We start from the raw sequence: 22,528 nt of genomic DNA on the forward strand, positions 1-22,528 counted from the left end.
ATACCCCTCTGATATAGCCCTGATACCCCTCTGATATAGCCCTGATAGGCTGATACCCCTCTGATATAGCCCTGATTCCCTTCTGATATAGCCCTGATACCCCTCTGACATAGCCCTGATTCCCCTCTGATATAGCTCTGATACTCCTCTGATACAGCCCCGATACCCCTCTGATATAGCCCTGATACGCCTCTGATATAGCCCCGATACCCCTCTGAGATTTAGCCCCAATACCCCTCTGAGATATAGGCCTGATACCCCTCTGATATAGCCCCGATACCCCTATGAAATAGCCCCGATACCCCTCTGATATAGCCCCGATACCCCTCTGATATAGCACTGATACCCCTCTGATATAGCCCTGATACCCCTCTAGCCCTGATACCCCTCTGATATAGCCCTGATACCCCTCTGATATAGCCCCGATACACCTCTAGCCCTGATACCCCTCTGATATAGCCCCGATACCCCTCTGAGATATAGCCCCGATACCCCTCTGAGATATATCCCCGATATAGCCCTGATACCCCTCTGATATAGCCCTGATACCCCTCTGATATAGCCCTGATATAGTCCCGATACCCCTCTGATATAGCCCTGATACCCCTCTGATATAGCCCCGATACCCCTCTAGTCCTGATACCCCTCTGATATAGCCCCGATACCCCTCTGATATAGCCCTGATACCCCTCTGATATAGCCCTGATATAGTCCCGATACCCCCCTGATACCCCTCTGATATAGCCCCGATACCCCTCTAGTCCTGATACCCCTCTGATATAGCCCTGATACCCCTCTGATATAGCCCCGATACCCCTCTGATATTGCCCCGATACCCCTCTGATATAGCCCTGATTCCCCTCTGATATAGCCCTGATACCCTTCTGATATAGCCCTGATACCCCTCTGATATAGCTCTGATACTCCTCTGATACAGCCCCGATACCCCTCTGATATAGCCCTGATACCCCTCTCATATAGCCCCGATACCCCTCTGAGATTTAGCCCCAATACCCCTCTGAGATATAGTCCCGATACCACTCTGAGATATAGCCCTGATATAGCCCTGATAACCCTCTGATATAGCCCCGATACCCCTCTGATATAGCCCCGATACCCCTCTGAGATATAGCCCCGATACCCCTCTGAGATATATCCCCGATATAGCCATGATACCCCTCTGATATAGCCCTGATACCCCTCTGATATAGCCCTGATAGGCTGATACCCCTCTGATATAGCCCTGATGCGCCTCTGATATAGCCCTGATACCCCTCTGATATAGCCCTGATGCCACTTTGATATAGCCCCGTTACCCCTCTGATATAACCCTGATACCCCTCTGAGATAGCCCCGATACCACTCTAGCCCTGATACCCCTCTGACATAGCCCCGATACCCCTCTGATATAGCCCCGATACCCCTCTAGCCCTGATACCCCTCTGATATAGCCCCGATACCCCTCTGATATAGCCCCGATACCCCTCTTATATAGCCCCGATACCCCTCTGATATAGCCCTGATATAGTCCCGATACCCATCTGATATAGCCCTGATACCCCTCTGATATAGCCCCGATACCCCTCTAGTCCTGATACCCGTCTGATATAGCCCTTATACCCCTCTGATATAGCCCCGATACCCCTCTGATATTGCCCCGATACCCCTCTGATATAGCCCCGATACCCCTCTAGTCCTGATACCCCTCTGATATAGCCCTTATACCCCTCTGATATTGCCCCGATACCCCTCTGATATTGCCCCGATACCCCTCTGATATAGCCCTGATATAGTCCCGATACCCCTCTGATATAGCCCTGATACCCCTCTGATATAGCCCCGATACCCCTCCAGTCCTGATACCCCTCTGATATAGCCCTGATACCCCTCTGATATAGCCCCGATACCCCTCTGATATAGCCCTGATACCCCTCTGATATAGCCCTGATAGGCTGATACCCCTCTGATATAGCCCTGATACCCCTCTGACATAGCCCTGATTCCCCTCTGATACAGTTCTGATACTCCTCTGATACAGCCCCCATACCCCTCTGATATAGCACTGATACCCCTCTGATATAGCCCCGATACCCCTCTGAGATTTAGCCCCAATACCCCTCTGAGATATAGGCCTGATACCCCTCTGATATAGCCCCGATACCCCTCTGAAATAGCCCCGATACCCCTCTGATATAGCCCCGATACCCCTCTGATATAGCCCTGATACCCCTCTGATATAGCCCCGCTACCGCTTTGATATAGCCCTGATACCGCTCTGATATAGCCCTGATACCCCTCTGAGATATATCCCTGATACCACTCCGATATAGTCCCGATACCACTCCGATATAGCCCCGATACCCCTCTGATTTAGCCCCGATACCCCTCTGATATAGCCCTGATACCCCTCTAGCCCTGATACCCCTCTGATATAGCCCCGATACCCCTCTGATATAGCCCCGATACCCCTCTAGCCCTGATACCCCTCTGATATAGCCCTGATACCCCTCTGATATAGCCCCGATACCCCTCTAGCCCTGATACCCCTCTGATATAGCCCCGATACCCCTCTAGCCCTGATACCCCTCTGATATAGCCCTGATACCCCTCTGATATAGCCCCGATACACCTCTAGCCCTGATACCCCTCTGATATAGCCCCGATACCCCTCTGAGATATAGCCCCGATACCCCTCTGAGATATATCCCCGATATAGCCCTGATACCCCTCTGATATAGCCCTGATACCCCTCTGATATAGCCCTGATATAGTCCCGATACCCCTCTGATATAGCCCTGATAGGCTGATACCCCTCTGATATAGCCCTGATGCGCCTCTGATATAGCCCTGATACCCCTCTGATATAGCCCTGATGCCACTTTGATATAGCCCCGTTACCCCTCTGATATAACCCTGATACCCCTCTGAGATAGCCCCGATACCACTCTAGCTCTGATACCCCTCTGACATAGCCCCGATACCCCTCTGATATAGCCCCGATACCCCTCTAGCCCTGATACCCCTCTGATATAGCCCCGAGACCCCTCTGATATAGCCCCGATACCCCTCTGATATAGCCCCGATACCCCTCTGATATAGTCCTGATATAGTCCCGATACCCCTCTGATATAGCCCTGATACCCCTCCCTCTGATATAGCCCCGATACCCCTCTAGTCCTGATACCCCTCTGATATAGCCCTGATACCCCTCTGATATAGCCCCGATACCCCTCTGATATAGCCCCGATACCCCTCTGATATAGCTCCGATACCCCTCTGCTATAGCTCCGATACCCCTCTGCTATAGCCCCGATACCCCTCTGATATAGCCCCGAAACCCCTCTAGTCCTGATACCCCTCTGATATAGCCCTGTTACCCCTCTGATATAGCCCCCATACCCCTCTGATATAGCCCCGATACCCCTCTGCTATAGCCCCCATACCCCTCTGATATAGCTCCGATACCCCTCTGCTATAGCTGCGATACCCCTCTGCTATAGCCCCGATACCCCTCTGATATAGCCCCGATACCACTCCGATATAGCCCCGATACCCCTCTGATATAGCCCCGATACCCCTCTGATAAAGCCCCGATACCCCTCTAGCCCTGATACTCCTCTGATATAGCCCCGATACCCCTCTGATATAGCCCCGATACCCCTCTAGCCCTGATACCCCTCTGATATAGCCCTGATACCCCTCTGATATAGCCCCGATACCCCTCTAGCCCTGATACCCCTCTGAAATAGCCCCGATACCCCTCTGATATAGCCCCGATACCTATCTGATATAGCCCCGATACCCCTCTGATATACAGTAGCCCTGATACCCCTCTGATATAGCCCCGATACCCCTCTGATATAGCCCTAATACCCCTCTGATATAGCCCCGATACCCCTCTAGCCCTGATACCCCTCTGATATAGCCCCGATACCCCTCTGATATAGCCCCGATACCCCTCTAGCCCTGATACCCCTCTGATATAGCCCCGATACCCCTCTGATATAGCCCTGATATAGTCCCGATACCCCCATGATATAGCCCTGATACCCCTCTGATATAGCCCCGATACCCCTCTAGTCCTGATACCCCTCTGATATAGCCCTGATACCCCTCTGATATAGCCCCGATACCCCTCTGATATAGCCCCGATACCCCTCTGATATAGCTCCGATACCCCTCTGCTATAGCTCCGATACCCCTCTGATATAGCCCTGATACCCCTCTGATATAGCCCTGATACCCCTCTGATATAGCCCTGATACTCCTCTGATATAGCCCTGATAGGCTGATACCCCTCTGATATAGCCCTGATACCCTTCTGATATAGCCCTGATACCCCTCTGATATAGCCCTGATACCCCTCTGATATAGCTCTGATACTCCTCTGATACAGCCCCGATACCCATCTGATATAGCCCTGATACCCCTCTGATATAGCCCCGATGCCCCTCTGAGATTTAGCCCCAATACCCCTCTGAGATATAGCCCCGATACCACTCTGAGATATAGCCCCGATATAGCCCTGATAACCCTCTGATATAGCCCCGATACCCCTCTGATATAGCCCTGATACCCCTCTGAGATATAGCCCCGATACCCCTCTGAGATATATCCCCGATATAGCCCTGATACCCCTCTGATATAGCCCTGATACCCCTCTGATATAGCCCTGATAGGCTGATACACCTCTGATATAGCCCTGATACGCCTCTGATATAGCCCTGATACCCCTCTGATATAGCCCTGATGCCACTTTGATATAGCCCCGTTACCCCTCTGATATAGCCCTGATACCCCTCTGAGATAGCCCCGATACCCCTCTAGCCCTGATACCCCTCTGACAAAGCCCCGATACCCCTCTGATATAGCCCCGATAGCCCTCTAGCCCTGATACCCCTCTGATATAGCCCCGATACCCCTCTGATATAGCCCCGATAACCCTCTGATATAGCCCCGATACCCCTCTGATATAGCCCTGATATAGTCCCGATACCCCTCTGATATAGCCCTGACACCCCTCTGATATAGCCCCGATACCCCTCTGATATTGCCCCGATACCCCTCTGATTTAGCCCTGATATAGTCCCGATACCCCTCTGATATAGCCCTGATACCCCTCTGATATAGCCCCGATACCCTCTAGTCCTGATACCCCTCTGATATAGCCCTGATACCCCTCTGATATAGCCACGATACCCCTCTGATATAGCCCTGATACCCCTCTGATATAGCCCTGATAGGCTGATACCCCTCTGATGTAGCCCTGATACCCTTCTGATATAGCCCTGATACCCCTCTGATATAGCCCTGATTCCCCTCTGATATAGCTCTGATACTCCTCTGATACAGCCCCGATACCTCTCTGATATTGCCCCGATACCCCTCTGAGATATAGCCCCGATACCCCTCTGAGATATATCCCCGATATAGCCCTGATACCCCTCTGATATAGCCCTGATACCCCTCTGATATAGCCCTGATAGGCTGATACACCTCTGATATAGCCCTGATACGCCTCTGATATAGCCCTGATACCCCTCTGATATAGCCCTGATGCCACTTTGATATAGCCCCGTTACCCCACTGATATAGCCCTGATATAGTCCCGATACCCCTCTGATATAGCCCTGACACCCCTCTGATATAGCCCCGATACCCCTCTGATATTGCCCCGATACCCCTCTGATATAGCCCTGATACCCCTCTGATATAGCCCCGATACCCCTCTAGTCCTGATACCCCTCTGATATAGCCCTGATACCCCTCTGATATTGCCCCGATACCCCTCTGATATAGCCCTGATACCCCTCTGATATAGCCCTGATAGGCTGATACCCCTCTGATGTAGCCCTGATACCCTTCTGATATAGCCCTGATACCCCTCTGATATAGCCCTGATTCCCCTCTGATATAGCTCTGATACTCCTCTGATACAGCCCCGATACCCCTCTGATATAGCCCTGATACCCCTCTGATATAGCCCCGATACCCCTCTGAGATTTAGCCCCAATACCCCTCTGAAATATAGCCCCGATACCACTCTGAGATATATCCCCGATATAGCCCTGATAACCCTCTGATATAGCCCCGATACCCCTCTGATATAGCCCCGATACCCCTCTGAGATATAGCCCCGATACCTCTCTGAGATATATCCCCGATATAGCCCTGATACCCCTCTGATATAGCCCTGATACCCCTCTGATATAGCCCTGATACCCCTCTGATATAGCCCTGACAGGCTGATACCCCTCTGATGTAGCCCTGATACCATTCTGATATAGCCCTGATAACCCTCCGATATAGCCCTGATACCCCTCTGATATAGCCCTGATACCCCTCTGATATAGCCCTGATACCACTTTGATATAGCCCCGTTACCCCTCTGATATAGCCCTGATATAGCTCTGATACCCCTCTCATATAGCCCCATTACCCCTCTGATATAGCCCTGATACCCCTCTGATATAGCCCCGATACCCCTCTGATATAGCCCCGATACCCCTCTGATATAGCCCTGATACCCCTCTGAGATATAGCCCTGATACCCCTCTGATATAGCCCTGATACCACTCCGATATAGCCCCGTTACCACTCCGATATAGCCCCATACCCCTCTGATATAGCCCGATACCCCTCTGATATTGCCCCGATACCCCTCTAGCCCTGATACCCCTCTGATATAATGCCCGATACCCCTCTGAGATATATCCCCGATATAGCCCTGATACCCCTCTGATATAGCCCTGATACCCCTCTGATATAGCCCTGATAGGCTGATACACCTCTGATATAGCCCTGATACGCCTCTGATATAGCCCTGATACCCCTCTGATATAGCCCTGATGCCACTTTGATATAGCCCCGTTACCCCTCTGATATAGCCCTGATATAGTCCCGATACCCCTCTGATATAGCCCTGACACCCCTCTGATATAGCCCCGATACCCCTCTGATATTGCCCCGATACCCCTCTGATATAGCCCTGATACCCCTCTGATATAGCCCCGATACCCCTCTGATATAGCCCCGATACCCCTCTGATATAGCTCCGATACCCCTCTGCTATAGCTCCGATACCCCTCTGCTATAGCCCCGATACCCCTCTGATATAGCCCCGAAACCCCTCTAGTCCTGATACCCCTCTGATATAGCCCTGTTACCCCTCTGATATAGCCCCCATACCCCTCTGATATAGCCCCGATACCCCTCTGATATAGCTCCGATACCCCTCTGCTATAGCTGCGATACCCCTCTGCTATATCCCCAATACCCCTCTGATATAGCCCCGATACCACTCCGATATAGCCCCGATACCCCTCTGATATAGCCCCGATACCCCTCTGATATAGCCCCGATACCCCTCTAGCCCTGATACCCCTCTGATATAGCCCTGATACCCCTCTGATATAGCCCCGATACCCCTCTAGCCCTGATACCCCTCTGAAATAGCCCCGATACCCCTCTGATATAGCCCCGATACCTATCTGATATAGCCCCGATACCCCTCTGATATACAGTAGCCCTGATACCCCTCTGATATAGCCCCGATACCCCTCTGATATAGCCCTAATACCCCTCTGATATAGCCCCGATACCCCTCTAGCCCTGATACCCCTCTGATATAGCCCCGATACCCCTCTGATATAGCCCCGATACCCCTCTAGCCCTGATACCCCTCTGATATAGCCCCGATACCCCTCTGATATAGCCCTGATATAGTCCCGATACCCCCATGATATAGCCCTGATACCCCTCTGATATAGCCCCGATACCCCTCTAGTCCTGATACCCCTCTGATATAGCCCTGATACCCCTCTGATATAGCCCCGATACCCCTCTGATATAGTCCCGATACCCCTCTGATATAGCTCCGATACCCCTCTGCTATAGCTCCGATACCCCTCTGCTATAGCCCTGATACCCCTCTGATATAGCCCTGATACTCCTCTGATATAGCCCTGATAGGCTGATACCCCTCTGATATAGCCATGATACCCTTCTGATATAGCCCTGATACCCCTCTGATATAGCCCTGATACCCCTCTGATATAGCTCTGATACTCCTCTGATACAACCCCGATACCCATCTGAGATTTAGCCCCAATACCCCTCTGAGATATAGCCCCGATACCACTCTGAGATATAGCCCCGATATAGCCCTGATAACCCTCTGATATAGCCCCGATACCCCTCTGATATAGCCCCGATACCCCTCTGAGATATAGCCCCGATACCCCTCTGAGATATATCCCCGATATAGCCCTGATACCCCTCTGATATAGCCCTGATACCCCTCTGATATAGCCCTGATAGGCTGATACACCTCTGATATAGCCCTGATACGCCTCTGATATAGCCCTGATACGCCTCTGATATAGCCCTGATGCCACTTTGATATAGCCCCGTTACCCCTCTGATATAGCCCTGATACCCCTCTGAGATAGCCCCGATACCCCTCTAGCCCTGATACCCCTCTGACATAGCCCCGATACCCCTCTGATATAGCCCCGATAGCCCTCTAGCCCTGATACCCCTCTGATATAGCCCCGATACCCCTCTGATATAGCCCCGATAACCCTCTGATATAGCCCCGATACCCCTCTGATATAGCCCTGATATAGTCCCGATACCCCTCTGATATAGCCCTGACACCCCTCTGATATAGCCCCGATACCCCTCTGATATTGCCCCGATACCCCTCTGATATAGCCCTGATATAGTCCCGATACCCCTCTGATATAGCCCTGATACCCCTCTGATATAGCCCGATACCCTCTAGTCCTGATACCCCTCTGATATAGCCCTGATACCCCTCTGATATAGCCCCGATACCCCTCTGATATAGCCCTGATACCCCTCTGATATAGCCCTGATAGGCTGATACCCCTCTGATGTAGCCCTGATACCCTTCTGATATAGCCCTGATACCCCTCTGATATAGCCCTGATTCCCCTCTGATATAGCTCTGATACTCCTCTGATACAGCCCCGATACCTCTCTGATATAGCCCCGATACCCCTCTGAGATATAGCCCCGATACCCCTCTGAGATATATCCCCGATATAGCCCTGATACCCCTCTGATATAGCCCTGATACCCCTCTGATATAGCCCCGATACCCCTCTGATATTGCCCCGATACCCCTCTGATATAGCCCTGATACCCCTCTGATATAGCCCCGATACCCCTCTAGTCCTGATACCCCTCTGATATAGCCCTGATACCCCTCTGATATAGCCCCGATACCCCTCTGATATAGCCCTGATACCCCTCTGATATAGCCCTGATAGGCTGATACCCCTCTGATGTAGCCCTGATACCCTTCTGATATAGCCCTGATAACCCTCTGATATAGCCCTGATTCCCCTCTGATATAGCTCTGATACTCCTCTGATACAGCCCCGATACCCCTCTGATATAGCCCTGATACCCCTCTGATATAGCCCCGATACCCCTCTGAGATTTAGCCCCAATACCCCTCTGAGATATAGCCCCGATACCACTCTGAGATATATCCCCGATATAGCCCTGATAACCCTCTGATATAGCCCCGATACCCCTCTGATATAGCCCCGATACCCCTCTGAGATATAGCCCCGATACCTCTCTGAGATATATCCCCGATATAGCCCTGATATCCCTCTGATATAGCCCTGATACCCCTCTGATATAGCCCTGATACCACTTTGATATAGCCCCGTTACCCCTCTGATATAGCCCTGATATAGCTCTGATACCCCTCTCATATAGCCCCATTACCCCTCTGATATAGCCCTGATACCCCTCTGATATAGCCCAGATACCCCTCTGATATAGCCCCGATACCCCTCTGATATAGCCCTGATACCCCTCTGAGATATAGCCCTGATACCCCTCTGATATAGCCCTGATACCACTCCGATATAGCCCCGTTACCACTCCGATATAGCCCCATACCCCTCTGATATAGCCCGATACCCCTCTGATATTGCCCCGATACCCCTCTAGCCCTGATACCCCTCTGATATAATGCCCGATACCCCTCTGAGATATATCCCCGATATAGCCCTGATACCCCTCTGATATAGCCCTGATACCCCTCTGATATAGCCCTGATAGGCTGATACACCTCTGATATAGCCCTGATACGCCTCTGATATAGCCCTGATACCCCTCTGATATAGCCCTGATGCCACTTTGATATAGCCCCGTTACCCCTCTGATATAGCCCTGATATAGTCCCGATACCCCTCTGATATAGCCCTGACACCCCTCTGATATAGCCCCGATACCCCTCTGATATTGCCCCGATACCCCTCTGATATAGCCCTGATACCCCTCTGATATAGCCCCGATACCCCTCTAGTCCTGATACCCCTCTGATATAGCCCTGATACCCCTCTGATATAGCCCCGATACCCCGCTGATATAGCCCTGATACCCCTCTGATATAGCCCTGATAGGCTGATACCCCTCTGATATAGCCCTGATACCCCTCTGATATAGCCCCGATACCCCTCTGATATAGCCCTGATACCCCTCTGATATAGCCCTGATAGGCTGATACCCCTCTGATGTAGCCCTGATACCCTTCTGATATAGCCCTGATAACCCTCTGATATAGCCCTGATTCCCCTCTGATATAGCTCTGATACTCCTCTGATACAGCCCCGATACCCCTCTGATATAGCCCTGATACCCCTCTGATATAGCCCCGATACCCCTCTGAGATTTAGCCCCAATACCCCTCTGAGATATAGCCCCGATACCACTCTGAGATATATCCCCGATATAGCCCAGATAACCCTCTGATATAGCCCCGATACCCCTCTGATATAGCCCCGATACCCCTCTGAGATATAGCCCCGATACCTCTCTGAGATATATCCCCGATATAGCCCTGATACCCCCTGATATAGCCCTGATACCCCTCTGATATAGCCCTGATACCACTTTGATATAGCCCCGTTACCCCTCTGATATAGCCCTGATATAGCTCTGATACCCCTCTCATATAGCCCCATTACCCCTCTGATATAGCCCTGATACCCCTCTGATATAGCCCTGATACCCCTCTGATATAGCCCCGATACCCCTCTGATATAGCCCTGATACCCCTCTGATATAGCCCTGATACTCCTCTGATATAGCCCTGATAGGCTGATACCCCTCTGATATAGCCCTGATACCCTTCTGATATAGCCCTGATACCCCTCTGATATAGCCCTGATACCCCTCTGATATAGCTCTGATACTCCTCTGATACAACCCCGATACCCCTCTGATATAGCCCCGATGCCCCTCTGAGATTTAGCCCCAATACCCCTCTGAGATATAGCCCCGATACCACTCTGAGATATAGCCCCGATATAGCCCTGATAACCCTCTGATATAGCCCCGATACCCCTCTGATATAGCCCCGATACCCCTCTGAGATATAGCCCCGATACCCCTCTGAGATATATCCCCGATATAGCCCTGATACCCCTCTGATATAGCCCTGATACCCCTCTGATATAGCCCTGATAGGCTGATACACCTCTGATATAGCCCCGATACCCCTCTGATATAGCCCCGATACCCCTCTGAGATATAGCCCCGATACCTCTCTGAGATATATCCCCGATATAGCCCTGATACCCCTCTGATATAGCCCTGATACCCCTCTGATATAGCCCTGATACCACTTTGATATAGCCCCGTTACCCCTCTGATATAGCCCTGATATAGCTCTGATACCCCTCTCATATAGCCCCATTACCCCTCTGATATAGCCCTGATACCCCTCTGATATAGCCCTGATACCCCTCTGATATAGCCCCGATACCCCTCTGATATAGCCCTGATACCCCTCTGAGATATAGCCCTGATACCCCTCTGATATATCCCTGATACCACTCCGATATAGCCCCGTTACCACTCCGATATAGCCCCATACCCCTCTGATATAGCCCGATACCCCTCTGATATTGCCCCGATACCCCTCTAGCCCTGATACCCCTCTGATATAATGCCCGATACCCCTCTGAGATATATCCCCGATATAGCCCTGATACCCCTCTGATATAGCCCTGATACCCCTCTGATATAGCCCTGATAGGCTGATACACCTCTGATATAGCCCTGATACGCCTCTGATATAGCCCTGATACCCCTCTGATATAGCCCTGATGCCACTTTGATATAGCCCCGTTACCCCTCTGATATAGCCCTGATATAGTCCCGATACCCCTCTGATATAGCCCTGACACCCCTCTGATATAGCCCCGATACCCCTCTGATATTGCCCCGATACCCCTCTGATATAGCCCTGATACCCCTCTGATATAGCCCCGATACCCCTCTGATATAGCCCCGATACCCCTCTGATATAGCTCCGATACCCCTCTGCTATAGCTCCGATACCCCTCTGCTATAGCCCCGATACCCCTCTGATATAGCCCCGAATCCCCTCTAGTCCTGATACCCCTCTGATATAGCCCTGTTACCCCTCTGATATAGCCCCCATACCCCTCTGATATAGCCCCGATACCCCTCTGATATAGCTCCGATACCCCTCTGCTATAGCTGCGATACCCCTCTGCTATAGCCCCGATACCCCTCTGATATAGCCCCGATACCACTCCGATATAGCCCCGATACCCCTCTGATATAGCCCCGATACCCCTCTGATATAGCCCCGATACCCCTCTAGCCCTGATACCCCTCTGATATAGCCCTGATACCCCTCTGATATAGCCCCGATACCCCTCTAGCCCTGATACCCCTCTGAAATAGCCCCGATACCCCTCTGATATAGCCCCGATACCTATCTGATATAGCCCCGATACCCCTCTGATATACAGTAGCCCTGATACCCCTCTGATATAGCCCCGATACCCCTCTGATATAACCCTAATACCCCTCTGATATAGCCCCGATACCCCTTTAGCCCTGATACCCCTCTGATATAGCCCCGATACCCCTCTGATATAGCCCCGATACCCCTCTAGCCCTGATACCCCTCTGATATAGCCCCGATACCCCTCTGATATAGCCCTGATATAGTCCCGATACCCCCATGATATAGCCCTGATACCCCTCTGATATAGCCCCGATACCCCTCTAGTCCTGATACCCCTCTGATATAGCCCTGATACCCCTCTGATATAGCCCCGATACCCCTCTGATATAGCCCCGATACCCCTCTGATATAGCTCCGATACCCCTCTGCTATAGCTCCGATACCCCTCTGCTATAGCCCTGATACCCCTCTGATATAGCCCTGATACCCCTCTGATATAGCCCTGATACTCCTCTGATATAGCCCTGATAGGCTGATACCCCTCTGATATAGCCCTGATACCCTTTTGATATAGCCCTGATACCCCTCTGATATAGCCCTGATACCCCTCTGATATAGCTCTGATACTCCTCTGATACAACCCCGATACCCATCTGATATAGCCCTGATACCCCTCTGATATAGCCCCGATGCCCCTCTGAGATTTAGCCCCAATACCCCTCTGAGATATAGCCCCGATACCACTCTGAGATATAGCCCCGATATAGCCCTGATAACCCTCTGATATAGCCCCGATACCCCTCTGATATAGCCCCGATACCCCTCTGAGATATAGCCCCAATACCCCTCTGAGATATATCCCCGATATAGCCCTGATACCCCTCTGATATAGCCCTGATACCCCTCTGATATAGCCCTGATAGGCTGATACACCTCTGATATAGCCCTGATACGCCTCTGATATAGCCCTGATACGCCTCTGATATAGCCCTGATGCCACTTTGATATAGCCCCGTTACCCCTCTGATATAGCCCTGATACCCCTCTGAGATAGCCCCGATACCCCTCTAGCCCTGATACCCCTCTGACATAGCCCCGATATCCCTCTGATATAGCCCCGATAGCCCTCTAGCCCTGATACCCCTCTGATATAGCCCCGATACCCCTCTGATATAGCCCCGATAACCCTCTGATATAGCCCCGATACACCTCTGATATAGCCCTGATATAGTCCCGATACCCCTCTGATATAGCCCTGACACCCCTCTGATATAACCCCGATACCCCTCTGATATTGCCCCGATACCCCTCTGATATAGCCCTGATATAGTCCCGATACCCCTCTGATATAGCCCTGATACCCCTCTGATATAGCCCGATACCCTCTAGTCCTGATACCCCTCTGATATAGCCCTGATACCCCTCTGATATAGCCCCGATACCCCTCTGATATAGCCCTGATACCCCTCTGATATAGCCCTGATAGGCTGATACCCCTCTGATGTAGCCCTGATACCCTTCTGATATAGCCCTGATACCCCTCTGATATAGCCCTGATTCCCCTCTGATATAGCTCTGATACTCCTCTGATACAGCCCCGATACCTCTCTGATATAGCCCCGATACCCCTCTGAGATATAGCCCCGATACCCCTCTGAGATATATCCCCGATATAGCCCTGATACCCCTCTGATATAGCCCTGATACCCCTCTGATATAGCCCTGATAGGCTGATACACCTCTGATATAGCCCTGATACGCCTCTGATATAGCCCTGATACCCCTCTGATATAGCCCTGATGCCACTTTGATATAGCCCCGTTACCCCTCTGATATAGCCCTGATATAGTCCCGATACCCCTCTGATATAGCCCTGATATAGTCCCGATACCCCTCTGATATAGCCCTGACACCCCTCTGATATAGCCCCGATACCCCTCTGATATTGCCCCGATACCCCTCTGATATAGCCCTGATACCCCTCTGATATAGCCCCGATACCCCTCTAGTCCTGATACCCCTCTGATATAGCCCTGATACCCCTCTGATATAGCCCTGATAGGCTGATACCCCTCTGATGTAGCCCTGATACCCTTCTGATATAGCCCTGATAACCCTCTGATATAGCCCTGATTCCCCTCTGATATAGCTCTGATACTCCTCTGATACAGCCCCGATACCCCTCTGATATAGCCCTGATACCCCTCTGATATAGCCCCGATACCCCTCTGAGATTTAGCCCCAATACCCCTCTGAGATATAGCCCTGATACCACTCTGAGATATATCCCCGATATAGCCCTGATAACCCTCTGATATAGCCCCGATACCCCTCTGATATAGCCCCGATACCCCTCTGAGATATAGCCCCGATACCTCTCTGAGATATATCCCCGATATAGCCCTGATACCCCTCTGATATAGCCCTGATACCCCTCTGATATAGCCCTGATACCACTTTGATATAGCCCCGTTACCCCTCTGATATAGCCCTGATATAGCTCTGATACCCCTCTCATATAGCCCCATTACCCCTCTGATATAGCTCTGATACCCCTCTCATATAGCCCCATTACCCCTCTGATATAGCCCTGATACCCCTCTGATATAGTCCCGATACCCCTCTGATATAGCCCTGACACCCCTCTGATATAGCCCCGATACCCCTCTGATATTGCCCCGATACCCCTCTGATATAGCCCTGATACCCCTCTGATATAGCCCCGATACCCCTCTGATATAGCCCCGATACCCCTCTGATATAGCTCCGATACCCCTCTGCTATAGCTCCGATACCCCTCTGCTATAGCCCCGATACCCCTCTGATATAGCCCCGAAACCCCTCTAGTCCTGATACCCCTCTGATATAGCCCTGTTACCCCTCTGATATAGCCCCCATACCCCTCTGATATAGCCCCGATACCCCTCTGATATAGCTCCGATACCCCTCTGCTATAGCTGCGATACCCCTCTGCTATAGCCCCGATACCCCTCTGATATAGCCCCGATACCACTCCGATATAGCCCCGATACCCCTCTGATATAGCCCCGATACCCCTCTGATATAGCCCCGATACCCCTCTAGCCCTGATACCCCTCTGATATAGCCCTGATACCCCTCTGATATAGCCCCGATACCCCTCTAGCCCTGATACCCCTCTGAAATAGCCCCGATACCCCTCTGATATAGCCCCGATACCTATCTGATATAGCCCCGATACCCCTCTGATATACAGTAGCCCTGATACCCCTCTGATATAGCCCCGATACCCCTCTGATATAACCCTAATACCCCTCTGATATAGCCCCGATACCCCTTTAGCCCTGATACCCCTCTGATATAGCCCCAATACCCCTCTGATATAGCCCCGATACCCCTCTAGCCCTGATACCCCTCTGATATAGCCCCGATACCCCTCTGATATAGCCCTGATATAGTCCTGATACCCCCATGATATAGCCCTGATACCCCTCTGATATAGCCCCGATACCCCTCTAGTCCTGATACCCCTCTGATATAGCCCTGATACCCCTCTGATATATCCCCGATACCCCTCTGATATAGCTCCGATACCCCTCTGCTATAGCTCCGATACCCCTCTGCTATAGCCCTGATACCCCTCTGATATAGCCCTGATACCCCTCTGATATAGCCCTGATACTCCTCTGATATAGCCCTGATAGGCTGATACCCCTCTGATATAGCCCTGATACCCTTCTGATATAGCCCTGATACCCCTCTGAGATTTAGCCCCAATACCCCTCTGAGATATAGCCCCGATACCACTCTGAGATATAGCCCCGATATAGCCCTGATAACCCTCTGATATAGCCCCGATACCCCTCTGATATAGCCCCGATACCCCTCTGAGATATAGCCCCGATACCCCTCTGAGATATATCCCCGATATAGCCCTGATACCCCTCTGATATAGCCCTGATACCCCTCTGATATAGCCCTGATAGGCTGATACACCTCTGATATAGCCCTGATACGCCTCTGATATAGCCCTGATACGCCTCTGATATAGCCCTGATGCCACTTTGATATAGCCCCGTTACCCCTCTGATATAGCCCTGATACCCCTCTGAGATAGCCCCGATACCCCTCTAGCCCTGATACCCCTCTGACATAGCCGAGATACCCCTCTGATATAGCCCCGATAGCCCTCTAGCCCTGATACCCCTCTGATATAGCCCCGATACCCCTCTGATATAGCCCCGATAACCCTCTGATATAGCCCCGATACCCCTCTGATATAGCCCTGATATAGTCCCGATACCCCTCTGATATAGCCCTGACACCCCTCTGATATAGCCCCGATACCCCTCTGATATTGCCCCGATACCCCTCTGATATAGCCCTGATATAGTCCCGATACCCCTCTGATATAGCCCTGATACCCCTCTGATATAGCCCGATACCCTCTAGTCCTGATACCCCTCTGATATAGCCCTGATACCCCTCTGATATAGCCCCGATACCCCTCTGATATAGCCCCGATACCCCTATGATATAGCCCTGATACCCCTCTGATATAGCCCCGATACCCCTCTAGCCCTGATAACCCTCTGACATAGCCCCGATACTCCTCTGATATAGCTCTGATACCCCTCTGATATAGCCCCGATACCCCTCTAGCCCCGATTCCCCTCTGATATACAGTAGCCCCGATACCCCTCTGATATAGCCCCGATACCCCTATGATATAGCCCTGATACCCCTCTGATACAGCCCCAATACCCCTCTAGCCCTGATACCCCTCTGACATATAGCCCCGAAACCCCTCTAGTCCTGATACCCCTCTGATATAGCCCTGTTACCCCTCTGATATAGCCCCCATACCCCTCTGATATAGCCCCGATACCCCTCTGATATAGCTCCGATACCCCTCTGCTATAGCTGCGATACCCCTCTGCTATAGCCCCGATACCCCTCTGATATAGCCCCGATACCACTCCGATATAGCCCCGATACCCCTCTGATATATCCCCGATACCCCTCTGATAAAGCGCCGATACCCCTCTAGCCCTGATACCCTTCTGATATAGCCCCGATACCCCTCTGATATAGCCCCGATACCCCTCTAGCCCTGATACCCCTCTGATATAGCCCTGATACCCCTCTGATATAGCCCCGATACCCCTCTAGCCCTGATACCCCTCTGAAATAGCCCCGATACCCCTCTGATATAGCCCCAATACCTATCTGATATAGCCCCGATACCCCTCTGATATACAGTAGCCCTGATACCCCTCTGATATAGCCCCGATACCCCTCTGATATAGCCCTAATACCCCTCTGATATAGCCCCGATACCCCTCTAGCCCTGATACCCCTCTGATATAGCCCCGATACCCCTCTGATATAGCCCCGATACCCCTCTAGCCCTGATACCCCTCTGATATAGCCCCGATACCCCTCTGATATAGCACTGATATAGTCCCGATACCCCCATGATATAGCCCTGATACCCCTCTGATATAGCCCCGATACCCCTCTAGTCCTAATACCCCTCTGATATAGCCCCGATACCCCTCTGATATATCCCGATACCCCTCTGATATAGCCCTGATATCCCTGTAGCCCTGATACCCCTCTGATATAGCCCTGATACCCCTCTGATATAGCCCCGATACCCCTCTGATATAGCCCCGATACCCCTCTGATATAGCTCCGATACCCCTCTGCTATAGCTCCGATACCCCTCTGCTATAGCCCTGATACCCCTCTGATATAGCCCTGATATCTCTCTGATATAGCCCTGATACCCCTCTGATATGGCCCTGATACCCCTCTGATATAGCCCCGATACCCCTCTGATATAGCCCCGAAACCCCTCTAGTCCTGATACCCCTCTGATATAGCCCTGATACCCCTCTGATATAGCCCCAATACCCCTCTGATATAGCCCCGATACCCCTCTAGCCCTGATACCCCTCTGATATAGCCCCGATACCCCTCTGCTACAGCTCCGATATCCCTCTGCTCTAGCCCCGATACCCCTCTGATGTAGCCCTGATATCCCTCTGATATAGCACCTATACCCCTCTTATATAGCCCCGATACCCCTCTGATATAGCCCTGATACCCCTCTAGTCCTGATACCCCTCTGATATAGCCCTGATACCCCTCTGATATAGCCCCGATACCCCTCTGATATAGCTCCGATACCCCTCTGCTATAGCTCCGATACCCCTCTGCTATAGCCCCTATACCCCTCTGATATAGCCCCGATACTTCTCTGATATAGCCCCTATACCCCTCTGATATATCCCCGATACCCCTCTGATATAGCCCTGATATCCCTGTAGCCCTGATACCCCTCTGATATAGCCCCGATACCCCTCTAGCCCTGATACCCCTCTGATATAGCCCCGATACCCCTCTGATATGGCCCTGATACCCCTCTAGCCCTGATACCCCTCTGATATAGCCCTGATACCCCTCTGATATAGCCCCGATACCCCTCTGATATAGCCCCGATACCCCTCTGATATAGCTCCGATACCCCTCTGCTATAGCTCCGATACCCCTCTGCTATAGCCCCGATACCCCTCTGATATAGCCCTGATACTCCTCTGATATAGCCCCGATACCCCTCTGATATGGCCCTGATACCCCTCTGATATAGCCCCGATACCCCTCTGATATAGCCCCGAAACCCCTCTAGTCCTGATACCCCTCTGATATAGCCCCGATACCCCTCTAGCCCTGATACCCCTCTGATATAGCCCCGATACCCCTCTAGCCCTGATACCCCTCTGATATAGCCCCGATACCCCTCTGCTACAGCTCCGATATCCCTCTGCTCTAGCCCCGATACCCCTCTGATGTAGCCCTGATATCCCTCTGATATAGCCCCTATACCCCTCTTATATAGCCCCGATACCCCTCTGATATAGCCCTGATACCCCTCTAGTCCTGATACCCCTCTGATATAGCCCTGATACCCCTCTGATATAGCCCCGATACCCCTCTGATATAGCTCCGATACCCCTCTGCTATAGCTCCAATACCCCTCTGCTATAGCCCCTATACCCCTCTGCTATAGCCCCGATACTTCTCTGATATAGCCCCTATACCCCTCTGATATATCCCCGATACCCCTCTGATATAGCCCTGATATCCCTGTAGCCCTGATACCCCTCTGATATAGCCCCGATACCCCTCTAGCCCTGATACCCCTCTGATATAGCCCCGATACCCCTCTGATATAGCCCCGATACCCCTCTAGCCCTGATACCCCTCTGATATAGCCCTGATACCCCTCTGATATAGCCCCGATACCCCTCTGATATAGCCCCGATACCCCTCTGATATAGCTCCGATACCCCTCTGCTATAGCTCCGATACCCCTCTGCTATAGCCCCGATACCCCTCTGATATAGCCCTGATATCCCTCTGATATAGCCCTGATACCCCTCTGATATGGCCCTGATACCCCTCTGATATAGCCCCGATACACCTCTGATATAGCCCTGATACCCCTCTGATATAGCCCTGATACCCCTCTGATAAAGCCCCGATACACCTCTGATATAGCCCCGATACCCCTCTGATATAGCCCCGAAACCCCTCTAGTTCTGATACCCCTCTGATATAGCCCTGATACCCCTCTGATATAGCCCCGATACCCCTCTGATATAGCCCCGATACCCCTCTAGCCCTGATACCCCTCTGATATAGCCCCGATACCCCTCTGCTACAGCTCCGATATCCCTCTGCTCTAGCCCCGATACCCCTCTGATGTAGCCCTGATACCCCTCTGATAAAGCCTTGATGTATGTCTGGCATGTTCCATGTATGATTGCACTGACTTTATTCTCATTTTGCCCTGTCACAGGATATTCTGCATATATAGTGAGAAAATACAGATCACCCCTGATGATTATCCCCCCGACAACCACATCTATGGGCACGGAGCAAATGACTGCATTACACCGTACACCAGCTGTGTTAAGCAAAAGGAAATGTTTGTTTCATGCGCTAGTCTGGGAGTTCAGTACACTAGTTACAGGGATCTGTAGACTATGGTGACAGGACGGCGCAGAAAGGACGGTGAATTCCTGCACTTCTCTGCATTCACAGATCTTCCGGAAATAATATGCAATAATAAGATTTAATGATTTAAAAGATGGTCATAAAGACTCATCCGCATCAGAACACGTTCAATGAAATAAAACAAATTTACATATAATCAGTCAGGAGAGATGAAACTCCTCAGAACATTGATTGCAATTTGTATTAGCCAATCATATTTTAGTGAATTATTATACAGTAAATTGTAGCCTATATCTGCATAATAAAGATTTTCTGCTGGACTTTGTCTTCTTCCTTCCGGGTACCAGACAGCGGACACATCAGTAGCAGCAAGAGGCAGCTGTTCCGGGGGCAAATATTGGAGATTTAGGTGTATCGGGCAATAGAGGAGAGATGACTGTAGCTACTCGGGGGCGAGCGCAGGGATTATGGTGGGGCCCTCTGTAATAAATATATATATATATATATATATATATATATATATATATATATATTGTATGTGGCATCATGAGGGTTCCACAGCAAATAACAAACATAAACAATAACCAGGACAGGAAAACAGTGACTTACTGTACAGCACAAGACAACGCAGGACTAGAACATGGTTTATAGGAAGCGGGTGTTATGTGCCCTTGTAGGGAGTATGGGGTAGATTATAGTGTAAGGGAAGGAATGTACTAACTTATTATTATTACTACTATCCTTTATGTATACGGCACCACAAGGGTTCCACAGCGCCCAAGATGGCAAGACTCTCGGTGGCGAAAACCCGGCGGCCAGGGGTTAGTACATATGAAAATGTGGAAAAAAAAACCTGAAAACTGAAGTTTTACCATTTTTTCCCTTTAGTACATCCTGCCCAGTGCCACAAAACACTAGAGATGAGTGGGTTTGAATCCTTGAGATCTGAACCCTACTGAACCTCCCTACCTGAGTTCCGGTTCCGAGCCAGGCTCGTGTTTTCCCACCTGACTCGGAAACTAGAACGAGGCAAAACGTCATCATCCCGCTGTCGGATACTCGTGGGGTTTGGATTCCATATAAGGAGCCGCGCGTCCCCGTCATTTTCACACCGGCATTGGAGAGTGTAGAGAGAGGACGTGTCTCCGTTCTCTCAGTGTCCGTGGCTTGTGCTGAATCTGTCCAGTCACAGTGATGGTGTCCTCTGCTGCCATATGTCCAGTGCTGCTGTATAAGTCCAGTCACAGTGGTGGTGTCCTCTGCTGCCATATGTCCAGTGCTGCTGTATAAGTCCAGTCACAGTGGTTGTGTCCTCTGCTGCCATATGTCCAGTGCTGCTGTATAAGTCCAGTCACAGTGATGGTGTCCTCTGCTGCCATATGTCCAGTGCTGCTGTATAAGTCCAGTCACAGTGGTGGTGTCCTCTGCTGCCATATGTCCAGTGCTGCGGTATAAGTCCAGTCACAGTGGTGGTGTCCTCTGCTGCCATATGTCCAGTGCTGCTGTATAAGTCCAGTCACAGTGGTGGTGTCCTCTGCTGCCATATGTCCAGTGCTGCTGTATAAGTCCAGTCACAGTGGTGGTGTCCTCTGCTGCCATATGTCCAGTGCTGCTGTATAAGTCCAGTCACAGTGGTGGTGTCCTCTGCTGCCATATGTCCAGTGCTGCTGTATAAGTCCAGTCACAGTGGTGGTGTCCTGTGCTGCCATATGTCCAGTGCTGCTGTATAAGTCCAGTCACAATGGTGGTGTCCTC

General features: G+C 51.1%; 1 protein-coding gene across 1 annotated transcript in view; it reads left to right on the plus strand.

Moving 5' to 3' along the window:
* Positions 1 to 21,087, plus strand: part of LOC135050441 (tyrosinase-like) — an 87,106-nt gene extending 66,019 nt beyond the window's left edge. The window contains exon 4 of the mRNA XM_063956930.1: positions 20,616 to 21,087. Coding sequence (XP_063813000.1) covers positions 20,616 to 20,799 — 184 coding nt within the window. The 3' untranslated portion in view covers positions 20,800 to 21,087. The remainder of the gene's footprint in view (positions 1 to 20,615) is intronic.
* Positions 21,088 to 22,528: the final 1,441 nt, after the last annotated feature.

The sequence above is a fragment of the Pseudophryne corroboree genome, chromosome 2 (assembly GCF_028390025.1).
Source record: "Pseudophryne corroboree isolate aPseCor3 chromosome 2, aPseCor3.hap2, whole genome shotgun sequence".
In the NCBI taxonomy this organism is placed as follows: Eukaryota; Metazoa; Chordata; class Amphibia; order Anura; family Myobatrachidae; genus Pseudophryne; species Pseudophryne corroboree.